Raw genomic sequence first — 27,719 nt, forward strand, 5'->3', positions numbered from 1 at the left:
ACTCAGACTTCTTCCCAAAACATGTACGCTATGTACATCGAAGACTTAATTGGCCTTAGCTATGAGCTCGAATGTCAAAGGTAGCAGTTAGCATAGCTGTGTGTGTAAAAAATATGCAAAGTTGTTCACAATTGAGCAAAGTTGTTGCATGGTCGAGCGTAACTCTTAACGGTATCAAATAATTATCCAAAAACGAACATTTCAACGGAATGGTGCAACAAGACACGCGCATTACGGAGTCGCCGTCGCGCCAAGTCAGCAATTTACCTGTTTTGTCCTTATATGGTGTGATGGGGGGCGTGGCTAGCGCGCCAAATTCGTCAGCGCGATGATGACTCTCGGTTACAGGAAGTGAGTCACACAATTGACGGTAATGTTGCGAGTCGCACGCTGTAGCAACGAGGACGCTGGTGAGAAAGAACAAGGAAGCAACATGTGGCGAGCACAATAATTCCACACGGCAGCGTAGAGAGACACCCCGCGATCACGATCAGACAAGTAGATCGGATCTTCACTGAACAGACACTTTTAAATACTCAGCGGTGAGTTGATTTTTTTTGTGTGTCCTCTTTGAGCTCATGTTTAAAATACTCTTATGGTATCGGGGCTTTACTTTTTGGGTTCAAATCGTTATGATCAGCCGAATCTATCGCATGAGTATAAACTATTCCTACTACGTTCTCTTATCGTTAAAAATGGTGTTCTCGCTACAGTGCTATTGTTTTTCGTTTCAGTTTGTAGCGTCAACTTTTTTTTTTTTTGCCACCCACTTGTGTGAGTTTCCAACGAGGGGGTTTCCGCACTGCCCGAAAAGTTCAAACGTAGCATTTCGCTTTCCATCGAAACATAATAATCTTGACATTATTGACGATTTTTGTGAAGTTTTCATTGCGCCCAACCGAGCACCAACCGACACGTGTTGCCGATGTGTTTTTGTGTCCATGTGGGGCGCGGATGGCGAAAACGAGTTCGTTGGGTTTCATCCGATCTTAAATAATTGAGTCACCAGTCTCAAAAGTCACACAATTTCAGTGATGATAAATATAAAGTGGGCTGATTGTGGTGACGTAAGCAAAAAAAAAAAGATCTCTTTTAGGTGATCTTTTTCTAACAAAGAGGAATTTCTTTGTATCATCCCAATGTTATTTGAAGATCCTGTGATAATGGCATGAGGCCGCTGGACCCGTTTTGGACCAGGAACCATTTTTAGGAGGGGTAACCACTGATCAAACACCTAAATATTATGGTTGAGATGACTCAGATAATGCCTAATGGTAAAATAAATGACTATGTAACATTTTATTCTAAAATATGCCATTTGTTTTTATTCCTATGGAATTGGTCATTAGCATGCGGATTACAATTTTAAAAATGTCTGCCGTTTGCATATCCTTCCCAATTGGTTTTGTCTGAATTAATTGAAAGAACTTTACAAGATCTATATGCTGTGCATCTCACCCAAAGCATTAGACATGGCCTCCTTGGGATTCAAACAAGAAACTTAAATGTGTATACATGATCATTTCCTTTCATCCTTTAATCTACGTTACTTTATGATGCAACATGTTAGGTTAGCAGGCTCATACTTTTCATGACGCAAACAAATGCCACCCTGCTGTAGCCTTTCCAGACATTCTAAAATGCTTAGTCAGCCACATTTTATCTACTTTCAGTTCCATAAACACAACTTCAGGATAAAGTCAAGTACAAGGTTGCATTTATCTGCAATTTGAGACACGAGAAAGAAAAACGGCATATACGATACTCCCTGACAAAGTGACAGTTCAGATATGTGGCAAAATGAACAGCTATACGTCACTCCCGATTCACAGCTACGTTGCGATTTTGTCTCGGAACTTTCCGACCACAAGATCACGCTGAAGAGTTGAGTTCACGCAATAACAACCGTGTAAAAGAGATCAGTGTGTAATCAATGGCCATACTATTGTTCACATTGATACGCTTTTGGAACATGATTTCCGAGACTCTTCTAAGAACGTTTTGTGTTTATATAGTGTTATTTTGTTGTTTTTATAGCTCTCTCTTACATGCTTGTTTATCGCGTGAACTCCCGTGATGTCGTGGGCGGAGATTTCCGGAGACTCAACGTAAATTTGACCATCAGAATAGGCTTGTTTAGTTTTCCGAGGAAAATAACAAACTGGAAGACGCTTGCGTGTAAGCTCATCTGTTTTCTGAGTTTGCAAGTTTAAGTCGTGATTGGTCGTCACCTTCCTCTCTGAGTTTTCTAAATAACGCTAAAATCTCGTGAGACGTATCAAGGTCATTCCCTTGTGACGTTCAACTCCTAATTGTATGGTTTTAGAGCCATTTAAGTTTTTTTCCCCTCACAACTTAACAAACAATGAGGTATTTGTGGCGTACTGCTCTAAAAAACATCCAGCCAGCTTGGCAGCCCAGCTGGAGTTGCCTTGGCCATTTTTCATCGACGTGCTCTTCTCCCCCGGTCAGACTGACACCGGCAACCTCCTCACACGGACACACTATCTAAAGATAAACAACCAGCTCAATGTGCAGGTCATAATAGCTTGTGAGCTTGTTGTTTGCCTTTATTCCAACTTCCTTTTGCTAATAACACTCAGCTGCATTTGTAGGATGTCCAGTTCTTTTTTCGGATCACTGTACAAGTCAATGCAACATGACGTGAAGGAACAAAAGTCTATCAAAAAAAAAAAAAAAACTGTCCGTCTTGGGTAAGATGGTAAAGTTTAGATGTTAGGGGTAATTTAACGTCTATCCAATTGCAAACTAAAAGCTGAAGGACAATAATAACAAGTATTTGAGTATGAGTTTGAACCAATGCAGCACTTGTACTGGATTGTTGTGTACCTAATCAAATGTCTGTTTAAGGTTTAAAAAAAAAAAAAGACATGAAGCTCATGGCCATTTGTGCAGGGACATTCCTTATCGTTGATAATAGCGGCACAAAAAAACATCGGTGCGTGTAGTCTGTCAGTAGTTTGCTCATAAAAACACCCTCGTGAAAACCAGTTCTGCATTGTTGACAAGTGCAAGTGATTTCTCATTTTCTCTGCGCAGGCAAGCATGAAAAGAGAGGTGAAGGCCGGAGTCAACTTCTTCAAGCGGCTTGCTGTGACGGGAGGCAAGCTGGATGAAGCCAAAGCGCAGTTGTTTGCAGAGAAACTTCAGCGGCTCTTATGCGACAAGTACGACGGCCATTGGTACCCGGACCGTCCGACCAAAGGCCAGGCGTTCAGGTGAATTGACACTCGTATTCATTTTAGCAACCTCGAGAGGATAACGGTGATCATTTTAGCAACTATGTCTCATGTGACGTCTCTCTACGTCAACACTCTTAGCCGTTTGGACCGAATGAAACAATCGTACATTCCTTTCTTATTTTGGTAATGTTACTGACGTTTCAGCAATTAAAATTAGATCGAAGACATTTTTTGGAGTCGACGCCTTTTAATTGTTTATGTCGCTACTTGTGCGTAAGAGGCCCAGCGTGCTCGCTTCAAGCTCGTGTCAGTGTTTCATTTTGTTTTGTTTTTGTCCTTTCTCAGATGTATCCGGATAAATAAGGGAATACCCACAGATGAAGTGCTCTTGAAGGCCTGCAAAGAGAGCGAGCTCACACCCAGTGACCTTTGCCTACCTCCAGAAGTTACCGTGTGGATCGACCCGCTGGAGGTGTGCGTGAGGTGAGTCACTGTCTGGGAGTGTGAGCATGTTGTCATCAATGGAGTGTGCGATGAATCAACATTTCATCGTCATCCTCCGCAGATCCAGAGAGAGCAGCTACCCGTTCTCAATAGCCTCTTTCACGGACAAAGATGAGGAGGAAGAGGAAAGCGTAAACAAAGCGCAGGAGGATTTGCCAATAGACTCGACAAACCACGACACGTCCGACTATCACTCTGCCACGTCTTCCGATTGCGGGTCGGCTGTGTCCAGCGACACCGAGGAAGAGGTGGCAGTGGCGGCAAAGGACCAAGAAACAGAAGAGGAGCAAGAAAAAAAGCCGGCGGCGGAAAAGCTGCCGGCGCAGGATGACGTTTTCAAGATAATGAAGGTGCCCAAAATTCGCAGACGCCAAGATGGTGGATCAAACCGAGTCAGTTACTACAGAAATGTGGTATGCTATGTTTTATTTTTTTTGTGTGACATCTTTATCACTTGGTGTGTATTGTTGCGCTGCCGAAAGTAGTCCCTGATGTCTTTTTCTCTTCCCAACCTTCCAGATTCCATTCAGGCGCCATTTTTTCTGCCAACCAGTCTGGTCCAATTGCACGAACCATGCACCTATGCTCGTCGTTGCCCCTCCTCCGCCCCCACCCTGTCCGGTGTTAGTGCACTACCTGCCACACCCTCCTCCGCCACACTTTGTCGTTCCTCGGGCGGCGCTACAACCGTGGGAACCTGCGAATGATGACATGGTCGGATTGCGGTCCTCAGCCATGCTGGTTTAGCCAAACGTGCGGCGGAAGAAGAACTTTTCCACAAGTGTCACGTTTTAAGATATTCCTTGCACATACTATCTCTTTTATGTCTAATGTTTTAATCTGTATATTCTCAGTTACTTTTTTTTCCACCTCGCGGGACCTATCAAATCTGCACAGTCAATTGGGTGCTTGTATATGCTCAGGGATTCTCTGCAATACATTTTATGCCAGATAATTAATTGCCTTTTTTTAAAGGTTGTATTTTCCCCGTGTTCTTCTACAAACACAGCAATGTGAACACACAAGTGTTAATCTTAACAAAATGCGATTCAGGGTTTTAGTCTTTTAAAGTCATATGTAGATATGTCTTTTAATGAGAAGAAAAAATATTTTCTCTCAAATGGTTGTAGATAGTGCTAATACAAGATATGACAGACTGATTTACACTTTTTTTAATGCCGTTTTCTTAATTCTATTTGGTCACTGTCGGAGATCACTCGACTGGAAACTCAATGTACTGTAAATTTTATCTTTTTTTTTTTGCTGTACGTTGCTTTTAGAGAACACGATTTACACGTGTAGCAGCTGCATTTGAATATTTAATTTGGTTTGCTGCCCGTTTGGTGCATGTCAATGTTGCTTTGCGATTTACTGATGGGTTTCACGTTTTCTTTTTTTCAGATAGCTTGCATTAATTTGACTAACAATGTTACCTATGAAATTGTACATTCAGGCTTGAATATTAATAGGTGACCACCGATTCTTAGAAACTGTGATTATTTAATTTTTTACTTTACTATTTAATTTCTATGCAACAGCAAAGTTTTACATTCCTTATGCCTTTTTTTTTCTATTTAATACTTTATTTCTCATGGATTAAATCAACACCAAACAAGTGATATCCTTGTCTTTTTATCTTTTTTTTTTAAATGACATATTTTTATGTTTTATTTGCCAATATGTTATAGCAGTAGACTCGCCCCTAACCTCTGCTAATCATCACAAAATAAATACATTTTACACAGTAACTGAACAAAACGTAACAGTGTCAACAGTAGCACAAGTGGAGAGATACTAAATTGTGAAATGAAGTCAACAGTGACGTCTTTCATCCACTAGAGGTCGTTGTGCTGCAGTCATAACTGACATCAAATAAACGCAGATTGACAATCGGATAAAGTCAAACACGATGTAACGCAAAATTAAGTGTATGAAAGATAGATCATCCAAGATTATTAGGAGAACCAGAGGGTCCCAAAAAAACAATTTAGCGGCCCATTTGACTCCACGAAAGTCCATAAAGTTGCGGAAACACTGCGGTCTGTCCATGCATGAAGTACTTTTTATTCAAAAAAAACATTAAAAGAACATTTGTGGCCCCTAAGCCTTACATTGTATCCTTATGGGAACAGCACATTCCTTAAAGTTAGTCTTAAAACCTTTCCGGCCCGGTTGCAAACAAAACACCACGTGAATCCCCCCGCAGAGCGCACACATGCAAATATGATAAGATAACGCGTACGCACGGACTGCCAGGCATACAGCGGTGTGCGCTAATAGCATCAGTGCCGCGCCTCTCTTTTTCTAAAAGGGAGTTCAGTGTACTTCCACAATTAGCGGCTTCCATGTACGTGAAACGAGACGAGGTCCGTGTACACCTGACACTATGTCCGGAGTCCAGGAAGGGACCGGACACGCGAGGGAAAGATCCCGATCACCGGGGAGCGACGAGAGGCACCAGGGCCGCCTCGTATGCGCTCTGGAGATGGAGATGACCAAGCGCGTCTTGCACAGCAACTCCAAAACGGATTGTGGGAACTACGACGGCTTGGTGCATAGAAACGGCGGGGACTCCGCAGAAGTGGCCGTGCCCGTGTCTCTCTCCGGCAAGAGGGCGACTCAAATGGAGGGAGACGACCTGTACAGGCTGCGCGACAGAAAGTTCTTGTTGGACGACAAGAAGCGGCTGTGCGCGCTGGCTTTGGCCGCAGCTCTGCTCGGAATATTGCTCATGATCCTCCATACCGAGCTGTGTCCTGTCATCTACAAACCGGTACGTGCACCGAGCAGCATTCTTATTTTTCTATTCCAACAAGCATCAAACCAAAACAATTGCTTGAAAATGTGGGGAAGAACATATTATGGGAGAAAAAAAAAAACACAATGACCATCTACTTTAAGAGCAGAGTGACATGTAACAAGGTACTCAGTTCAAAAAATATATACGTTCAATTACGTACTGTATAACTAATGAGTTACACTCCTATGAATGGGAGTTTATATATCTTATTATGTTCTTGTCCCATTGCGGCCCGGTGTTTTTTTTTTTTTTTCAATTTATGTGATGGTGCAAAGCCAAAGAAAAAGCTTAACAGAGGCCAGAGTCGTTTGAGAGGTTTCCCTCTTATTTGTCTTGTTGACACTGGGAGGTTCCCACCACCTGCTACTGTTTATAGTGGTTGCTTTTTTTTTTTTTTCCCCATCTGTCCAGTTTGCTTCTTATTTATGCAATATGGCTTTGTAATCGTTTTAATGCCACAAACGTTTTTTTCTGTGCAGCAGGGGAGCTTGATATACTCTTTTTTGTAGGGATTTGTATTGTGTTAAGATATTTATTTGAAAAGCAGCCAGGCAGAAAGAAGGACTGTGGCTAATCTAGAAATGCCTTCACTTGAAATGGACTTTATCTCGTCATTGGCTATGCCGGCAAAGCCAGAGGCTCTTAAGAGATAATAACACAACGATATATGACCTACAGTCATCCTCCATTAACGTTAAAATATCAATACCAGCAAAAGAGTGGTGCAGTATGTGTTGGCTCTTTAGCTTTGCTGTAAAAACAGTGAATTATGATTGAGCAAGCAGGAAGTTTAAAAAAAAAAAAAAACATAAGCCACCCAGCCACGAGTTTAAAAATACTGATAACTGATCACTTATCGGATCAGAAGATCTGATCGTTTTAAAGAAATTGTGAATTGACTATACAGTAGACCCCTACTTTTAAATTCATGTATAAATGACAGCCAGTGAAATGCATTGAGAAATAACATAATTAACAATTAAACCCGAAAAATTCTGTCCTAAAATACAAGATTTATTTTATTTTATTATTTGAATCTGACTGTCCATGATGAGAAACCTTGGATTATTAAATTATTAACGATGACAGCACATAACGTCCCTAGACCGAACGAGATTGTGTTTGCTGGAATGTCTTAATTGGCCGATCGATCTGCAAATCTCAACCAATCACTAATTTTGCATAAAAATCCAAAATATGTGCCGACCCGATCTGTGTAAATCGTGATGTTGAATCATGTTGCTGTTTTTTTTTTTTTTTCAAATTACCGTACCTTTTGCACAAAACCACCCACTTTGCTGTCTGTCGTCATAACAACTTTCATAGCGCAAGCCCTGCCAAACCTACGCAGAGGCTTTGAACTGCTCACTGATTAGCCAGTCCACTTCCAGACACACAAAGTCACCACATTAATATGCAGATCGCAAGGGATAACAAAGGCAGCCTTTCACAATCAACGCATGGAAAAAGTTCCCATGCATGAAGCAAAAACATTAGACCACCGGAGTCATTGATAAATTGACCCCCGAGTCATTGAAGTGAAAGAAAAAAGGGTGGGAGAAGACAATGTCAGGTGTTTTTTTTTCATAAAACAGAAAAATATCCTCACAAAGCGGATTTGTTGAAAATATTTAAACAGGACAGTGACAAAAGGGGGGGGAAAAAAAAGACGGAAAATGCTGACGTCGTAATTGGGGCTAACGAATGTACAGTAGTCTTTTAAAAGGTTTGCTTTGTCCCCCGCATGTCTGTATTCTTCATTTTCGAAAGCTATTAGTCATGCAGAATCTCCATGCTGGCCAAGTAATCCAGCATTGATTGCAGTCTAATTGGCTTTTGTTTTGAAAACCACTCCAGTGCATTAATGCTACAGAGGGTAGTGAAAGTGGAGGGCCCATCAAATTTAATGGCAGCGTACAAAAGTTATATTTTAAGCCCGACCCTGAATGGTTATGCACGAAAATGAGGCTATTTTGGGAGGATTTTTCCACATTTGGCCTCTTCCCCCTGCAGCTAGATTAACCTCAGAATTTTCCGCGCCATTTAGTGTATAATGTGAGTGTTTGCATGGTAGTCTGGAAGTCGATACAGGTTGGAGGCGGGGCTTCACACTTGGCCTCTAAAGGCATGTTTTGAGCTCGCTTGGTTTTATTTTGGCACTTTTGATTACCCAATTAATGATGAGCTTTCTGATTTAATTTTTTATTAGGGAATAGCACAGTTTAGAAAGTTTGCCTCTGAATTAGGTTCAAGATTTGAATCTCGCCTTGCTTGGTTTCCCTCCACGTTGTAAAAACATCCGTTGATTGAATACTCTAACGTGTCAATGGGATTGTAAAGCTTATTTGTCTTTTCGCGCCCTCTGATTGGCCGGTCAAGGGCGTATCCAGCCACGCACGACTCTAACGATGACAAGTGCCCACGTAAAAGGATGTACGGATCTTTAACAGGATGAAGAAATGTTAAGTACGCCTGATTCTTCAGCCAACACAAATCAACAGTGCCTCTGCTGGTTGCAGTCAAGTACTGCATTCACTTGATCGGACATGTCATTTAAAATAAAAAGCTCATCGCTACTCGTTGCAAAAACAGATCCAATGCCTACAAATGACCATGATAATAATTTTAACTTATTAATAGGAGATATTGTTGCGGACTCGATAATATTTTACAAATCTGCACATACAAAAAATGATTATATTGAATTGTTACTTATTTCCTGTTTGAATCAACCATACAATCCCCAAATCAGGTGCACGTGTCTTACTTTGGCTTCTATTTATTTATTACATTACTAACAAACCAGACCAAAAGCTTTGCATTGGATTTTCATTACGTTTTCCTCACGCAATTTCCCAAGAGGAGACGGCCAACCTGCCGCTGATGTCTCATCCAAGACTGTGAGAAACAATCTGTGTGAAGGTTAACCCAAAATGAAACTCCTCGGGCTTGCGATGAGTATTTCCAACAGGAAAACATTACAAAAACACTTTTAGAAAGCTGGCAGGAAACGTGCCGTTGAACTCTCTGTTATGGAATGTGGTGAAATGTTGAGCCTTTTTTGTGGGGTCTGCTAATTAGAACCCTGACGGAATACAGACACGGTGTGGACGCTAGCGCAGAAAAAAAAAAAAACGGGAGGAAAAACACGGGGGATGCCAGCATGGGCGTCACATCATACCACCTACACGCTCAACTTTCCTCCATCTTGAATGTTTGTCATTAACTTTTCGAAATGTAAATCACATTTGTGTGCGTCAAAACTTCCACTGACCTTGCAATGGATGCTTTGAGACTTTTCAACAAAAGACTTGGTGAGAAGAAGGTGCAGTAAAGTTCTTTAGGCATTAGCATAAATAAAAGTCTTCAATGGCAATCTTCCACAAAAACTTATTTTCACATTTTTGAATGAACTCAAGTACTATAAACAATAAAAAAAAAAAGCATTTACATGAATACAACTAATAATGTCAAATGCACGTAAAAATCTCATTTAAATTCCAGAATATTAGAATAGAGTGCCTTGTTGTCAGCCATGAGTGTGTAGATTATGGTGACAATTCTCTAAAAGGTGATTTAGCTTTGCAATCTAATCTTTGTAATCGTAACATTCTAGACTCAATAATTGAATCACGAATGGACTCAATTTAAATCATGTTACTTCCTCACAATGTTTTTTTTTTATTTTTTTTATCCAGGGCACCGACATTGCCTTAATCATCAACTGTTCCATCAGCTTGTCCACTGGCTGTCTCCTCATCTTCATCATCGCTTTCCATTACAAGGACATCAGGGTGAGTTTGTCTGTTTTCAATCGTACTTTTTGGATTTGTGTGCTCATCATGATCCTGCCTCCTATTTTTTATTTTTTTGTACAACATGCCAATAATTGTCCAAAACAATTTTCTTTGACGTAGAGAGCAAAGGTTGGAGGTCTCGCTCCACTGATGGTAGCCTCAACAGCAATTACTCAGCCTCTTTTGGATGAATTTATACATTTTATAATAGAAATCCTTGGTTGTCCACATAAGCGTACACATTATTTTCGAATGCAACGTGTTTCCAATCCACATCGCTGCTGTGTTTGAACTAAAGGGATTTGGCTGAGATTAAACCCAATAAACACTCTCGCACAAGTACAGCATACGTGTCACTGGTCATAAAAGGGGAGTTTGCGCCCTAATGGGAGTGAACACAGCTGACCTGCTCCCCTGCCGATCAAAGCGGTTCCTCTCAGTCCCTTCAATATTTTACTTCAATGTGTTGATTTTTGACGACTACTACAGATGTACTTGACACGATTGTGCGCTATATTTGTATATGGTCATTTGTGTAATTATCACATGATATTAAGATAAAGGGTATTAAGAGGTGCATTGAAAACGCAGGTACTAAATGACTACACTGCTTCTATTACTCTTTGGTCAGAGTAGTTGCTGTTGCACTCTTACCTGAAGTGCTTTTAAATGCAGTTAGACGCTGTGTGCGATACAAGGAGGGGTCCCACGCATGCTGGGAAGAGATAAGAAGAAGCTAACACACGCTTAGTGTTTACTTCTTGTAATGTTGTGCTCGTCTTTCATTGTTAGCAATGAACAATCTCATCTCATCTAGTATATTAATGTACGTTTTAGATTCGTCTAAGCGGCGAACATTAACTGCATTTATTATATAAATTATATTGCTGTGTTGAGTTTTGTTGTTGTTTTTATTGTCAAGTTTTTGCAAAAATGCTGTCCTGAAATATCGTTGATTTCTTTTTTAAAATCTATAATGTATTTTTTTTTGGCTCCCTTTTGTCACTGTATTTGTCATCACGCATCTTTGCATTAAATCTCACCAGTCCTTACTGAATTGAGTTCTCTACATTGCTTTCATTTATAAAATGATTCCAGTTTATCAATGTATGAAAATGTAATCAAATTCCCAATATCTTCCAGCTCTTCATTATCGATCAAAACCAGGTGGATTGGCGCATTGCCATGACCAACCACAGGATTTTCCTGATCACGCTCGAGTTATTAACCTGTGCCATCCATCCCGTCGGCACATACTGGGAGATGGGCCTCCGCGGCAACTCGTCTTTCTCACCTCCACTTTGTGACTCCAACCATCACAATACCACCCTGGCCAATTTGGAGCTGCTACTGTCTGTGCTGATGTTCCTGCGCCTGTACCTGGTGCACCGGGCCGTCCTGTTGCATAGCAAAGTGTTGCTGAGCGCCTCCTACAGGAGCATCGGCTCGCTCAACAATATCAACTTTACCTTCCGCTTCGTACTCAAGGTGCTGATGAACAAGTATCCGGCTCGCACGCTGCTGGTTTTTATTCTCTTCTTCTGGCTCACAGCGTCCTGGATGCTTACTCTGTGTGAGAGGTAAAAAAAAAACAAAAAAAAAACACACTCCTGATCAATATTTATGGACTGACCTGATTTTGCTAAATCACATACTGCAATAGAGGAAACGAAATACAAAGACTGGTTGAATTTTCATGACAAATAATCAATAATCTGGGTTTTATTCCTTCTTATTCGTCTCGCATGACATTGCTGGACATTTTTTTTTTTTTTTCAAAGACAGTTGAAAATAAAATGAACATTCTCAATGTTGATTCCATTCCACTGCAGGCAGACTCCAGGTTCGACAGATACCATGGAAACGGCCTTGTGGCTTATCGCCATCACCTTCCTGACGGTAGGCTACGGCGACGTAGCGCCCAACACACGCTGTGGCAAGTCGGTGTGTCTCTTCACCGGAGTCATGGTAACTCTCTCCGCTTTCGTGTTGTGGCCTCAGGGATGCTTTATCTCGCTCTGAACGAGGCTTCTTTTTTTTTTTTTTTTTTCTACCTTCAAGCGGACACCAAGTTGATAAGGGAAAAAACTGTACAAGGTGTTCCGTTGCTGTTCTGTTTCCTGATACTGCATCATGTGCAAAATGTTTATCTCGTGAAGGTCTCTCCTGCTTTGCTTGCTTTTTCTGTTCAGAAAGCAATCTGTGTTGTGACAGACAGGCGTTTAAAAAAAAAAAGGGAGCACGTGTGAGAGTATAACAAGTGACGAGTGACTATGTGTGAGAGCAGATTAGTGTCTCTCCCGATGTGGGAAGGAAAATGGGAAAACCATTTCTATTTCTCCATCAGCTTTTTATAAGCACCCTTTATAAGGCAAAACTTTCCATCCTATCCATTTTTAGGGTGGTTTTATTGCTTTTGGCAGCACTACAACGAGGGTGTGCCAACCTGTGCCCACCACTCGGAAAGATAAATGTCCATTTCCCAAAGGACGTTTTGGGTGGGAGCTAGTCGCCGGAGCCCTATGCGCACCTGAAAGATGCATCACCTCGGACTTTTTCAAACAACAGCGACATGAGGTTTTTATGTCAGTGGCAAAAAAAAAAAAAAGGTGGAGCAAAGAGCAGGAAATGCTCAAAAATAAAAATAAAACAAGAGCAAACCAGTCGGGCATGTGGAATCAAAAAGACGAAAATAAGATAAGGCGCAAACCGTGACAAATACAAAAACAACAACACAAGGCTTTTCCATGTACACTATATGGACAAAAAGAATCGAGACTTATAGTTCAAACAAAAAATAAAACCGGACTTTCGACAGCTTTGATACAGAGCCTAAATTTTAGAACGTTACAGGAAGTTGCAGCACTTGGGGAAAACCCACACAAGTACGTGGCGAAGATGAAAACCCCGCACAGAATTGACAAAGCCGAGATTCAAAAGCAGCAGTGTGAGCCTGTTGTCGCTGTGTATGGTCCTTTCCTCACACTGCTGGTGCTCTGGACCACGTTACAAGAAAACAGTGCTAAACAATAAACAGCAGTCAATAGCAACAGTGGAATAAACTGTTTGGCATGGACAGTAAAATTTTGGCACATACTTGCTTATGCTGTTCCTCACACAATTGAGGCATCATTTTAAACCGAAAACAAAATGGCTTTCCAATTTTTATTGCTAAGGACCATATTTAAAATACAGTGAACTAGGGACCCTACCGTGATTCGTGAAAATCTATGAGTAATAATTGCCTATGGATGCCACAAGATGGCAGGAAAGGACTACTTTTGTCTAAATGAATATCTTCATGTCACATCAACATAGTAGTTTTTTAGCAACAAGATGCTACCTGATAGGCCAGAGAAATATTTACTTAGCACAAAAACACCCCTCTCCCCCAAAAAATTCACAAATAGGTCATCTCGTTTCACTGTCACATGACTTTTGTCCAAATAGTGTATGTCAATCAAATTCAATGCTCTCTTACCTTTTCCTTTGTCCTTTTCTTTCTGATGCAAGCTGAAGAGAAAAAAAAAAAAAAAAAAGGTAACATGTGCTTTTGTTATTATTTGTGGTGGAGACGGAATTTCCAGCAGTGTTTTCAGTGTGTGTTTTCTGTGATGTGTGTGTTTGTGTTACAGTGTGTGTATTTTTGTTTTGGGATCCATCTTAATCATTCTGTCGTCCGCTGCCCAGCAAAAGCAGCCAACTATTCTCAGAGGAAAGCAGAACTATTATAGTTGTGCCACACAGCCTCGTATTTAACTTTTGAACCTTAGCTTATGCGTCAATACAATTTTGATTTAATGGACAAAACAAAACTAAACGTATTAAGAGCCACCTATTTTATTGCCAGGGTTTAAATATTTGTTGGTGGTACAAGCAGAGAGTTGATTACATTTTGTGTGCATGATGGACAGTTTTTGTGTGGCTTTTCAGGGTGTAGCCTGTACCGCCATGTTGGTCGCCGTGGTAACCAAGAAGCTGGCGTTGAATAAAGGAGAGAAGCATGTGCACTTTTTCATGCTGGACATCCAGATCTCAAAAGGGGTAAGAGCTACAAAAACACATTTGTAAGGCACCTGGCATTCATTTACTTACACATAACACATTTTGATATTTCCAAAACGCCATTAGCCAAAATTGCTTTTTAATAAGCTTTGGGAAAATTGTGCAAGTGAAGTTGTTAAAGTGTAGTGTGAAGCTGAACAACTATAAAAGATTGTAAATGTGCTTCTATATTTATTTGTAATAGTTTGTGTGTGAGTCAATGTATTTTAGAGTTATTTACTCGTATTCCTGAGTATGTAAAAGGTTTCAGTGGTTGGACTAATTTTCTGAGAAAAGCATCAGTCAGAAATTTCACTTCATGATGCTGGATGCCCGGTGAGAAAAAATGTCAAATCTATTTATCAAGCGCTGTGCACTGTAAATAGTATTTAATATTTCTTGGTGTAGTATGGGCAGTACTGATTTACATAACAGTATTAATTCATTCCCATCTCAACACTTTGGTCAGCATGGTGGAAGAAGGGCAAACTTGACCAACTTCCACGTGTCATGAGCATGTTTTGGTTTGTAGGCCTTTTCATATTTATTTTTAACCGGGCCAACCTTTTTACAGCCTTCTCAAGGCGTCAAACAGAGGAAATCATCTTTAGTCCGGAAAGAAACTTGTGTCAGTTCAGGACGGTGGCAGTGATTGGCAGGAAATGGTATGCGTGTGTGTGTGTGTGTGTGTGTGTGTGTGTTTATATAATTGCAGCCCTCAAATGGTGTGGACGAACAAATGCATTCTGCAGAGGCTTCTGTTGTTCACATAATGACAAAATATCAGATATTCACATACTGTGAATTCAATTTAGTAGTTAAAGAGTATAATTACTCTTGTTCAGTCTGGTTTATCGTGAGTGTTATAATTCTGACCACCCCCATTAGCAAAGTAGCAAGCATATTAGTTTTATTATTTGTGTACTTTGTATTTGAAAGCTTTATCCATGATACGAACAAGATGTGCATGGGAAGTGCAGGTATTATTTTGTCCACTTAGGACCTGCCTTGTTAAGTGACATGAGACTGAGTGAATGAGCGTGCACAGTTAATTAGCTACACTATGTCATGTGGGAATATGTGCTGGTGTTTATTTTGTTCTCTTCAGATGTCAAATGGCTCCATATGGTGAATAATTCAAGTAACCCCCTCCCAACCATTCCAGATCAGCCTTACAATAAGTGAAATCTGAGTTATAAAAATAACCTTGCATGTTTTTATAGCATTCATACGCTTAGGTTTCTCTAAATACACATTGAAACATATCATTTATTGATTGAGAGCAATAGAAAAATATTGGACGGTGCAGTCAGTGTAACATCGTAATGATCCTTCTGTTTTTACAGTTCAGTAAATAATAATAAAAAAGAAATCAAATAACAACTCATCTTATATACATCAATAATCATGCGCACGGGATGGAAATAAATCGTAAAACTAAAATACAGGAATGATTTCAGGATTATAGTTCTTCTTCATTCAAATTTTTCATCTCAGAGTAAATGATGTGTTACCATCTAGCGGCCATGAATAGAATTACACCTAGAATAGATGTGATTTAGAACTACAATGAGAGTACAGTAATCCCTCCTACTTCGCGGCTTCAACTATCGCGGCTTCGCTATATCGCGGGTTTTCAAAAATGCGGAAATGAATTATTTTATCGCAGAAATTTCATCATTTCACGAGGTTTCGCGGCCACTTGAGTTTCTTCATTTTCCTTTAATAATGATAGCTTACGTTTAAAAGTGAAATGAATAAATTAAAGAGTCAGTACAGTATACTTTATCGTCACATGTGACTTCAGGGCGTTCTCGCTGTTGTATATTTTGGACTAACTCATGTTCCGTAGTGGGAAAACCCCGGATGTGGGAGGGGGAGCTTCGGGGACGTTCAGTGTCGCGATGTACGGCCAGTGAACTGACTGTGATGAAAGGAATAAAGCAGTACCCATCACGTCGTTGTCCGAACCATGCTTGCTACATCAGAACCTGGAAAATAGTAAAGATATAACACTCTCCACCGGCGGTGGCCTTCATCTGGACATAGCAATACACTGTTAGTCTCGTCGCTAAGGCATGAATGCGGAGCGCACAGTCCATTGATATGAAAGTCCCCTAGCAGCGAGCTGGTTGATGTCAGCGATAAAAATAGAATATCTTCCAAGAATAGCTCAAAAAAATCTAGTTTCTATTTCGCGGAAATTCCCATTTCGCGGTTGGGTCTGGAACGTAACCCCCGCGAAGTAGGAGGGATCACTGTACAAAGAAATATACCAAATAGTGGAACCGCAAAACTGGAACCACCATACAGGATGAATTACTGGATCTCAAAATCCCGTGATATAATAAATAATCCACAGAAATGAAACCAATTTAAAAATATAAAGCTTTGTGATACAAGGAAGCCGCAAAACGTGAGACACGAGATGATGAAAACACAACTGTGTCTTGCGAGAGGTATGACGCTAGTTGCTGGACTGAACAGGATTTATTCATTAATTACTTAACATTCTGAAAAATGGAGGTGTCTAATAAACCGTTACAAAGAAATACTGTCCGAAATCTTGTTAGGCCTCATTGAAATGATTTTCTTTTTTTTTTTTTTGTGAGTTGTGACTCACACGCAGTGTTGTTCCTAGCAAACTAGTGCCCGGTGGTGCTGTGTGCACTGTTTTGGAGGATACAACCATTTCCTCCCTTCCAGTGTAGCTGCATCCTGTCACAAGGTGCATCTTTACACATTGCTCACTGATTGTTTTGGTCCTTGTGTGTGTGCGTGCATCCTTCGAGTCCAGATTTACACTGATGGGAACAAGGGAAGACACCTGGATGCGAACACTGACAGAATCTATTAATAATCCTCGCATGGGGGCCGGCGTGACATCATCACGGGGCAGTCATAGTGATTGGGCAGGAAGACAAAAAGCACACATGAATAGATTCAAAGACAAAAGCTGCAAATGTGATGCAAGAGGTGGCAACGTTGCGTAAGGAGAAGCAGGGGCAGCAGGTTTGTTTTGGGTTCAGCAGATTGCACCTATTTTTATTTGGTTCCTGGACTCAGGGAACTATTGCTAATTAGCTGTTCAGTGTTGGTGGATTCAAATATTAGCGGGTATATATAAAATATGATTTCAATTTGAATCTATCCACCAATATTTAGTGGAAAAACTAAGACCAAAGCAATAAAGTTTGCTTTGCTTTTAATCTTGTGGTATCTTGGTGCCAATGAACTTTGAGAAAGAAAGTTGAGGAACTTGATTTAGACTAAAGTAGTGCTTTTGGTCCCACCTTGTGGCATCAGTTGGCATTTAAAAACTTTTTCAGCACTGTAATTGTTTATTGGTCACTCCTAGTTGAAGTTTACTATAACACTGAATTGTATACAACATATGAAAGACCACAATGTTAAAATAGAATTAGAATTTTCACATTTAACATGTATGCTAACATTAGCATGAAGCTAACGTGTCATGCAAATGGATATTAGCATACATATTACAATAATGAGAAACCTTCAAACATCTGCTACTTTGGCACAACCAGAGCATCAACAAATTGACTTCTTCTTCCAACTAAAGCAGATGGTCAAAAACGGGACCAACATTGGTCACCTAACTTTTTCTCTTGAGTCTCCAAAAAATCTTTGATAATGAATATGGATTCCATCTTTTCTCTACACTTGTTGAACAGATCCGCCACGCCGCCGCAAACGTGCTGCGCGAGTGCTGGTTGCTGCACCGAGCTAACTTGACCAAAAGAACTCGAGGAGAACACCGACGCCACCAGCGATGTCTTCTGGAGGCCATCAGAGTGTATGTTACGACAGCTACAGGCAGGATGCGTAACCTGTGCACTTGTACTTCAAATAAATGACTCTTTGACTATTTCACTGTAAGTGGTGTAGAAAATCAACTCTACGGTTCTTAAATGTAAACACAAGGAATTACACTTTTGACACAAAATATGTCAAAAGAAACATACATGGAAAGATTTCAATTTTTCTCTGCAGGTTTCGTCACTTGCGCCTCAAACAGAGAAAATTGCGCGATTACGTCAGTGAGATGGTGGACCTCCCAAAGGTAAACGATTGATATTTTATTAATTTCATTGCTAGACTTGACCAAATGGAAAAAATGACGCAGAATTTTCCCAAAACAAGGAATATGTTTAGGTCTGTCAGTGGAAGCTCAAAGAGTAATTAAGATATTTATTGAAAACGTCAGTTGGGAATCCGGCCATTGAAGAAGAAAGCTTTCCATGAGGAACAAAGTTTTCCGACAAGAAGCGCCGATATGACTGATTGGTTTTTTGGGGGAAAAAAATTGCTTAGTTTCCTTGCAGGTGCATACAATTATTGCTTAGTTTTCACAACAAACTTTTAGTTAGTGGTCATCCTTCCTGCAGCAGGAGTCGTGAAGGATTTTGTACAAAAGTTAGACATTTTTAGGTTACTTGTTAAAAGGTTTGTTTTAAAAAATTATTTGTTGGACGGAAACCAAATATAGCCTTGTTTATTCATACAAGTTTTGTACCCTAACCAATCAGCAGATGTAAAAATGCTAACATCGAGGGCTAGCTCACGCTTGCGTTCAACACGAGGGGGTACAAGTGTAGTTTAAGATATTTGGGGGGGATTTAAACCTTTTCAATTATATGACCAGATGCAGATGATCATGTGCGACCTCAGCGCCAATTGGAATAATTCGTATCGGGAACTGGAGCAGCGTATCCTGTCCATGGAGCAGAAACTCGAAGAGTTGAGTCGCTGCTTCCAAGAAACCTCAAAGCTTCTGTCTCAGGTCCTACGTCACCGCAACCAGGAGATCAGGTAAACAAAGCTCACAACAGTCGCTGCTGATGCTGTGCAGATCAGCAATGTGGCACAAGATGGCCGAGAAGGGGGCATCGTGACAGAGTGGCGAGCCGTGCCTTTGGTATCGAGTGCTAAATTATCGATACAAAAGCATATATGGGCAGTATGATATAGTCACAAAGTCACAAATGAAGAAGACTTACACAGCTACAGTCACTCACTGTAGAAATGTTTGTCATTTTTCATCAAAGATAAAGAAACGTCACGTTGTTACGTTGTTACTGACGTGTCATTTGTGTTCCAATAGCAGTAGCTTAAGTGTTAGCATTAAGCTAATGGATGGCATATTTGTATGGATTTTTTTTTATAGACACATTTCTCTTTGTTCTGTTTGACGGTAAATTTCAACTGGATTTGGCATTGAACAGTTTTATGCCTCTTTTTTTTGTGTGTCATGATGTGACCAGATGTTTCCTTTCCAGGTGACACAACCACCGCCCATATTTCAGAAAGAAACTTTTTTTCCCGACAATGCCGACAAGAGGAAGAAATGATCATCTCCACCTGTGCAGAGCTACTTCTACATGCTTCAACCATTTTGGAGGAGCGGCGCAAGTGCCCCAGAGGTCATCTTCAGGCCCAGTTTCGGGCATTCTTCACCAATCATGACTATGGAAGAACTCATTGAGAGCTTTCCAATCTACACTGTCAAGCTTCTAGACTTGCTCTGTATTATTATTATTAGAATACACCTATTATTTAAAGGCTTTTTTTTTTTATTGGACTCATCCGTGCCTTATTTATTTTAAACTAATTGGTGTTAGTCTTCACTTTAATGAAAGCTTTGCAGAAGTCAAAAATGAAGTGTTGCATTCAAAGACAAGTTTATTTTAAATTGTTTAACATCTTAGCATGTTCATCTCAAATGTAAGACGGTCATGATGGGATTGAAGCTCTCGTTTGTGTGGAGAATTGACAACGGGGTACAAGATGGACAAAGCGCTCCCTCTAGCGGACATTGAGTAGATTGAGTACAGCAGTGATCACGTAGTCACTGAAATTCATTCAAAAAATCCTACATCATCAAAACACAGTTGAGAAATTGAACCAGACAATATTTGACATACAGTGAACCCCTGCACATTTGCATTCTCAAATTTCGTTGGAGTCTACCTTGCTATTTGCTGAGAACTTTGGGTAGTTCCAGTTTTTGTGGTTTAAGGGAAACAGTTTTATTATCCACATTTGAGATGTCCTGTTATGTTGGCCAATTTTGAATGCATCTTGTGAACTGTCAAAAGTGAAACTGAAAGTGTTTCTTTTTCCGTCTCATAATGCAATGACTAATGGCCAGCTCAATTTGTCATTACAATTTGTCCATATTATTGCTAGCATAATGTGGCATCAATACTCCCATGAAAAAAATAAAATAATGCGGGGGGAGGAATTAGTCACGGACTTTCTCTATTCATGGCAAAGATGAGATTCTTTCCCCCTGCTCTAATAGCGCAAGTTCACTGTACATCTTCCATTCAAACAATCAATCCAAAAACACACACAACTGGACAAAGGGAGGATAAACTGGAGATTTTTTTTTCATGTATTGCTGAAATAAGTGACATTTCTTGTACTCTGCTGTTTTCAAAATAAATTGAAATTTGCACGTCATTAAAACGGTCTTGGACATTTTGGAATTGAAAGTTGATATGTGCAGGATGAGCTTCATCACGAATACTTTACAAAAAAACGGTGGGAAGTGAAATAAGCTGTAAGACGTCCTGACTGTCATTTACAGATGTTTTCAAAATTCCTGGTTTTCACATCGTTTTTAATTTGATGCCATATGTAGGCAGATGCTCTATAAAAGAAATGTCCACAGCTGCATGCAAGTGGCATATTGCACTTTGTCCGGCATTTTTTTGTTTTCCATGTATTTCCTCTCAGGTGCTCGGCTAAGAGTCTCGCTCCGGTGAATGTGTTTCCGCAGTTGACGCAGATGTAACTTTCGGCCTCGGCGTGCTGCACCCGGTGGCGCAGGAGATGCAGACGGTGCTTGAAGGCCCGGCCGCACTGGCACCGGTGCGAGCGGCTACCCCGGTGGAGGTAGCGGTGGCTAACGGCAAGGTAGGGCTGCCGTAGGACGGTGCCGCATTGTCGGCAGGTGCGCAGTCCTCTTGTGTTTGTTCGTTTTGTCAAGGCCGGCCTTTGATTCTCCAACAAGGCCACGATGGAGGGTAGTGGAGCTGAGCATGCTAAGTCAGGACGCTTTGTCCCCAACTCCTCAGAATAAGAATACGTATGGTCCATAAGGGGCTGTTCATTCAAGACCTGCTCAGTCTTGATGACAGGTTTGGGAGTCATCTTTGTGGCCACATTAGCCAAAACCCCATCGTCGTGCTCGGTCTTGATGACAGGTTTGGGAGTCATCTTTGTGGCCACATTAGCCAAAACCCCATCGTCGTGCTCGGTCTTGATAACAGGCTTGGGAGTCATCTTTGCGGCCGCATTAGCCGACAACCCATCGTCGTGCTCGGTCTTGATGACAGGCTTGGGCGTAATCTTTGCGGTCGCATTAGCCGACAACCCATCGTCGTGCTCGGTCTTGATGACAGGCTTGGGCGTAATCTTTGCGGCCGCATTAGCCGACAACCCATCGTCCTGCTCGGTCTTGATGACAGTCTTGGGCGTAATCTGTGTGGCCGCATCAACCGACAACCCATCGTCCTGTTTGGTCTTGATGACAGTCTTGGGCGTAATCTGTGTGGCCGCATTAGTCGACAACCCATCGTCCTGTTCGGTCTTGATGACAGGCTTGGGTGTAATCTTTGCAACCGCATTAACCGACAACTCATCGTCCTGCTCGGTCTTGATGACACACTTGGGAATAAACTCTGTGGCCACATTAGCCGGCAATTTATTGTTAGTCAAGCCTGAAGGTTTTTTGATGATACACAACTTAGTGCTGACCACTGACGTGTGAACTCGGGTGACGTGGGCCAAAAAAAACTTTTCGTTGAGAAAAAACGACTTGCATATGGTGCACGTTTTGGGCATTGATTCGGGGCAGAAGGAAACCACCCGCAGACGGTCTTTGTTGGAAGGCTGGTGCCGATGGTGCGAGACCCACTTATTGAAAACCTGACCGCAAACTTCACAGGAGTACAAGACGATGCGGTGCTCCTTGAGAGCCTCTTGACTGGGAAAGAAAGTCATGCAACAAGAGCATTGAAATAATCTCCCTGGGTAGCCAGTGCAGTAGCGCAGATGTAGCTTGATGGAACTGAAGGGGCCTCGGCCACAGTCTTCGCAGATGGCGTTCATGTTAGCAGGGAGGTTGCCACGACTGGCATTATCTGCAAAATCAGTGGAATTCATTGAGCTGGAGTTTGATTCTCCATCCGATTCTGTGTCACTGAGATTAATTTGAGCTGCTTTGGCGTCAAAGTCACTATCATCATCATCATCATCATCATCAGAAGCACCGTTTGTTGACTCATCCGTGCTCATGTCATCAGAGTCAAGCGGTCTTCCCAGTTCATAGTCCACGCTGTTTCCAGATGTCCCCGGGCTCGGGCTCAATCGCAGCTCCACGTCCGACGCTAGGTCACTACTTTCGTCCGCTGAGCTCAAACAGTGTTCCGCATGCTTGTTAAGCTCCCACACATTACTAAAAGCCTGAGAGCAATTGCAGCACACCATCAGACGGTGGGCATTGTCCAAGTGTGAAGAAAGCGCTGACATGCGTTGGAAGGTGGTGTTGCAGATGTGGCAGATGTGACAAGTGTAGTGGGACATCAATTCTGTGTAAACATTTACCGCATTTCACTTGTCACTGACCGGAATCCCCTTGCGCTTGCTTGTTCGACCTCATCACCTTTATCGCTGCTCAAGTCTTCAGACGAAAGCAACCCAGGGATAATCTGAAAGCAGAGCATTGCATGAAACATTTTTCAACTGTCATGAAAGAGACTATGTGTCGGAATTAAATACAGTAAAGTAAACAAAGCGGTTTGGGCTCGTTTGATAACGAGGCTTAATACTGATGACAAGATTACAGCGAAAAGCACATCTCTTTGCCAGTAAATAGACGAAGCCAAGCACAATTGCGTTGGTATTCTAACAAAGAAACGACAATCATATGATTAATCGTCACACTCTAATTTGTAAGTTATTAACAAATGATATAAAACCGTCCCGCAGACATGATTCGAATGATACCATAACGATTGTAAATAACTCAACTCACACCTAGCTAAATAACCTGTACGGTCTGTAAATATATGTAGGATAGTGCCGGGACGAGCAATTGCCAAATGTTCGTGCTACTATAACACTAACATATATGACAATATAAAAGAAAGACAAAATCCTTACGTCGCTACATTTGAAGACAACGATAAACGAATGATGAGAAAATTCAAAGCGGAAGAATAACGCGTTATATTTCCGTTCCCAGAATGCACCGTGTTGGTACAATATCAGGAATGAACGAAGCTTTTAAAGCGTGCAAAGTTAAGCAAAACAATTTAAATAATGAAAAGAGAATATATATAATGTTATTCAATTTAGACACTGCCGTTAAATTGTTAATTTGTGTCGGAACTATCGATGTTCTAGTATGTTTCTTAACATCACCATTTATAGGACACATGTGCGTTTGATATGTCAAACCAAAGCGTACCAAGCGGGCGGAGATTGTTTGTGAAAACTAATCGGGGACACTTTCGTTCCCAACGGTTAACGTTGACATGATCTCAAACTCACCAATAGCACGTTAGCGTAGTTTGTGTTTATTGACTGGCGCGTAATTTTTGGTTTTGTTTTACAGAATATCTCCCATCAACTTCAATCTATTAGAACCAACGTTCATTTTTATAATATTGTGATCGGATTTCAGGGATGCAGAATGTCTTGATCACTCTTTAGGCTAAACCGAGTGGCGCTAGCTAGCCCTGTGGAAAATTGGATATTACGATAACTTTCAATGTTATAAGTGATCACCATTAAGTGTGTGGCAAACATGTCAGAATCGGGCCACAGTCAACCTGGTATGTATGGACCTGGACGTAGGAGAAGACGACGTCGTGGTGATCGGGACATTGGACCTGCATGTCAGAACCTATCCGGTCCCAGTCGGGATCGCGATTACCAACCACGAGAACGAAGAGTAACACTTAACAGTAACATCGATTATTCTGGCTTTCACCATCACTGCTGTAACATGTGATTCTCTTTTTGTTTTTCCAGGACGGAAGTGAGGAACCGCCAGCTCCTCTAATTCAGAAGACCCCCATCATTCTAGCGAAGCCCCCTGGGGAGAGGGTATTCTAGTTATTCATAAATAAACCTCTTTATCACAAATACATTACTCTATAGTATCAGTGATGCCCTGATTGTAAAATAACCAAATGAAAGACAACAAGTACTGCACTAACTTATCCTTATGCAAAATGTACTAGTCCAAAATCCAACATGGTCTTTGTGTAATTGCTGTAGGCCAAGCCATCACAAAATACGGCTGTGAGCGGAGCTCCAGTCCTTGACAAGCCAATCATGCTCATGAAGGCTCGGGATGACACGGTGAAGCCACCGACTCCTCCAGAAGCGACACCTCAGCCTTCCGGTCCCGGGCCCTCTAAAGTGGAGAGGGAAGGCCAAAGACCCACCCAGCCCGTCTATCAGATTCAGAACCGAGGAATGAGCGCATCAGCGAGCAGCGCTGTGGACCGTAAGTGATCAATCGGTTCGCTCTGTAAATCGCAGGTCAAATTGACAAATGAATTCAACATAAACTGATCTGATTTCAGCTTTGGTTGGCCAATCGAAACTCATCCCACCAGAGAAGATGAAGCACAGCATCAAGCTGGTGGATGAGCAGATGAATTGGTGTGACAGTGCCATGGAGGTGAATCATCACGGCATAGACTACTTTTCCTTTCATGCCTAAGCATCGATAGTTTATATGCTGCCATGTGTTATTCAGTACCTGCGGGACCAAACTGATATGTTGGTGGTGGGAGTCATTGGCCAGCAAGGAACAGGAAAATCCACTGTCATGTCTCTGCTATCAGCCAATGCCCCTGAAGAAGACCAAAGGTAAAGACCAAAGGCTCTTTTGATTTCTTTTTTGGACTCAGGACATTCATATAACATTTGAAATGTTCATCTGTGCATGGGCGTGGGTTTCTCAAAATGTAAACAAAAGAACCTGGACAGACAAGTTAGAGTTTGCCACAAGGTTTCCAATTGCACAATTGGCACAATGCCCTCCATCTTCTCACCACTGGATTAAACATTTTCTCACACTACAGCCTTCAATTTATTTGTATAAAGCGTATGAGAGGGGGGAAAAAAAAGAGAAGGGATGTTGGCAATGTATTTTTCAATGAAAAAATAAAAAAGTATGTTTTGGTGGAGCTTCAACCCAGTCGTTGCTGTGCACAGGGGTTACGTATTCCGAGCCCAAACTCAAGAGATGAAGGAGCGAGGTGGAAACCAGAGCATAGGAATTGACTTCTTCATTACCCAGGAGAGGATCATCTTTTTGGATACTCAGGTGGGAATCAAAGTCTTGAACTTTGGAGTGTGACAAGTTCCATTTTTCTCTTTTTGTTTTGTTCCTTCAGCCAGTTCTCAGCCCCTCTATTCTGGACCACCTCATCAACAACGATCGCAAGTTGCCCCCGGAATACAATCTGCCTTACACATATGTGGAGATGCAGGTTTGAGACCAGCCATTGTTCAAAATATAATCCGTACCTGAAGACAATGAGGTAGTTCTGAATTCACATGACAACTTCCTGTGTTACAGTCTCTTCAGATTGCCTCCTTCCTGTTTACAGTGTGCCATGTGGTTATTGTGGTTCAAGACTGGTTCACCGACTTAAACCTCTACAGGTGGGTACTTGTTTATCCGATACCGCTCTGTGTGTAAAAAAAAAATAACGTGCATAGTGAAACAAGGAGACATCCAAACCTCCCGCCTGGAATGTCGGGCATTTCATCTTGTACTGTGACAGGATATTTGTCTTCTGCTCCTTTCATAAGCTCAGTTATGTTGTTCTCGCAGTTGGTCTAAAGGAAGACGCGAGGACAATTCCGGGCTTGTTGAGAACTTAGTGTACAACATTAGATGTTTCTTATTATTTACTTTCTTGGCTATGCTAACTAAGGTTTCCCATGATGGGGAATTATTTCGTCTGCGACCGGAAGCGGCGCGACCAAGAGAATGAATTCAATTTCATTCTAGCCAGATTTTCTACCACTATTAAAAATCAAAAATCTAGAAGTGGTCATTTTCGGCCTTTCAGGTTTCTCCAAACGGCCGAAATGTTGAAACCTTCCATGCCATCTGCAAACCACGACAGCACGGGCTCGTCTGGCAGTGAGGACGGCGCAGAGTACTATCCGCATATAGGTGGGACTTGTTTACTCACTCGTCCAGCTACCTTTTCAAAAATAGTTTGAATTTCAAAAAAAATGCTCCCCGTCTCGCTTCTAGTGTTCCTCCAGAACAAGAGCAGGCGTGAGGACTTCTGTCCGAGAAATCTGAAGGACATGCATATGGTGGTGGACAAATTAATGTCCCATTCTCACCTCAAATACAAAGGTATGTTCTTCGTCTCTTTTCATATTACGGTGTCCTGTCAACAGCAAAATGTATGCCAGAATTACTGCAAACATATTTTTTTTAGGTTCACTATCCATGCTGGACTGCAATATTTTCCCTGGCCTGGGTCAGAGCTATATGACGCCCGAAGTCAACATGTTCCTCCTGCCCATGCAGGACATGGACGGTGAGGATAATCTCACAAAAGCAGGTGAGGCAAAAATGAAAGTGGCTCAGCTCATCTTTCATGTTTTTAACTCTCAATTGTCTTTTGTTTGTTTTAGGGTCCACTCTGACGTATCCCCTCTTCTCCTTGCTCCCTGGTTACAAGGGACACCCTTCCTTCTCCACCATGATCTCCAAGCTGCGCAGCCAAATACTAGCCATGCCCCGCTGTCAACTGTCACACACCATCCTCACTGAAAAAAACTGGTGTGTACACAACTGATGCACGTCTTGTAGGAAATTTGATCATTTCATATTTTTAAATCACTAGACCGTTTTTCCTGACAATCCAATTTTTACAGGTTTCACTACGCGGCTCGAATCTGGGATGGTGTCAAGAAATCTTCCGCCCTCTCCGAATACAGCCGCTTGCTGGGCTAGAATCATAGTCATGCTTTTCTTGAAGGCCTCAGCTACATGGCTTGGAAACATTTGCGGACCCCGAAGGGAAAAAAAAAAAAGAAGATTGGGTTGCCCGCCGGCTAAGGATGACATCACCTGGAAACCTGAAGCGTTTGGAACGCCCTTGTCAGATTACCAGATTATCTTCTTTCTCTGGGAAATTAAGTGCAGTGCAGCGGTGGGAGTTACGCCCTGCACCGTATGGGTGGGGAAAGAAAAGCAGGACGGACATGTCTACGCATGATGAAACGTCCGTTATTGAACCCCGTGACTGCACTTTAGTGGTTGAACACCCAAAGCTTTTCTCAAAATATTAA

At 41.6% G+C, this 27,719-nt stretch overlaps 4 protein-coding genes across 6 annotated transcripts; 3 read left to right on the forward strand and 1 right to left on the reverse strand.

The window, feature by feature from the left end:
- The first annotated feature begins 342 nt into the window (after nucleotides 1–342).
- On the forward strand, nucleotides 343–5,326 carry LOC147052065 (protein BTG3). Its single transcript, XM_085917432.1, has 5 exons — nucleotides 343–542; nucleotides 3,061–3,239; nucleotides 3,549–3,686; nucleotides 3,769–4,120; nucleotides 4,227–5,326. The coding sequence occupies exons 2-5, from the start codon at nucleotides 3,067–3,069 to the stop codon at nucleotides 4,452–4,454; spliced, it is 891 nt and encodes a 296-aa protein (XP_085773558.1). The 5' UTR covers nucleotides 343–542; nucleotides 3,061–3,066; the 3' UTR covers nucleotides 4,455–5,326.
- A 612-nt stretch (nucleotides 5,327–5,938) lies between these two features.
- On the forward strand, nucleotides 5,939–20,860 carry kcnn4 (potassium intermediate/small conductance calcium-activated channel, subfamily N, member 4). Of its 3 annotated transcripts, XM_085917425.1 has the most exons (9): nucleotides 5,939–6,480; nucleotides 10,206–10,301; nucleotides 11,448–11,884; nucleotides 12,137–12,272; nucleotides 14,238–14,348; nucleotides 18,044–18,165; nucleotides 18,363–18,432; nucleotides 19,015–19,181; nucleotides 19,649–20,860. In XM_085917425.1, the coding sequence occupies exons 1-9, from the start codon at nucleotides 6,094–6,096 to the stop codon at nucleotides 19,650–19,652; spliced, it is 1,530 nt and encodes a 509-aa protein (XP_085773551.1). In that variant the 5' UTR covers nucleotides 5,939–6,093; the 3' UTR covers nucleotides 19,653–20,860. The 3 variants fall into 3 exon arrangements, 2 of the variants coding, with proteins under 2 accessions (XP_085773551.1, XP_085773552.1); XR_015066838.1 differs by lacking the exon at nucleotides 19,649–20,860 and having other exon boundaries at nucleotides 18,044–18,244; nucleotides 19,015–19,050; XM_085917426.1 differs by lacking the exon at nucleotides 19,649–20,860 and having other exon boundaries at nucleotides 19,015–19,185.
- Nucleotides 20,039–23,784, reverse strand: LOC147052067 (uncharacterized). Its single transcript, XM_085917424.1, has 2 exons — nucleotides 23,541–23,784; nucleotides 20,039–23,086 (listed from the first exon to the last, which is right to left on the reverse strand). Exon 2 carries the CDS (start codon nucleotides 22,959–22,961, stop codon nucleotides 20,952–20,954), a length of 2,010 nt encoding a protein of 669 aa, XP_085773550.1. The 5' UTR covers nucleotides 22,962–23,086; nucleotides 23,541–23,784; the 3' UTR covers nucleotides 20,039–20,951.
- On the forward strand, nucleotides 23,586–27,700 carry smg9 (SMG9 nonsense mediated mRNA decay factor). The gene is made up of 13 exons (XM_085917427.1): nucleotides 23,586–24,333; nucleotides 24,414–24,488; nucleotides 24,663–24,894; nucleotides 24,974–25,071; nucleotides 25,150–25,262; nucleotides 25,611–25,722; nucleotides 25,793–25,888; nucleotides 25,978–26,063; nucleotides 26,477–26,583; nucleotides 26,668–26,775; nucleotides 26,861–26,986; nucleotides 27,060–27,207; nucleotides 27,303–27,700. The coding sequence occupies exons 1-13, from the start codon at nucleotides 24,187–24,189 to the stop codon at nucleotides 27,379–27,381; spliced, it is 1,527 nt and encodes a 508-aa protein (XP_085773553.1). The 5' UTR covers nucleotides 23,586–24,186; the 3' UTR covers nucleotides 27,382–27,700.
- The last annotated feature ends 19 nt before the right edge of the window (nucleotides 27,701–27,719 follow it).

The sequence above is a fragment of the Syngnathus leptorhynchus genome, chromosome 8 (assembly GCF_054491065.1).
Source record: "Syngnathus leptorhynchus isolate UIUO chromosome 8, UIUO_Slep, whole genome shotgun sequence".
Lineage (NCBI taxonomy): Eukaryota > Metazoa > Chordata > Actinopteri > Syngnathiformes > Syngnathidae > Syngnathus > Syngnathus leptorhynchus.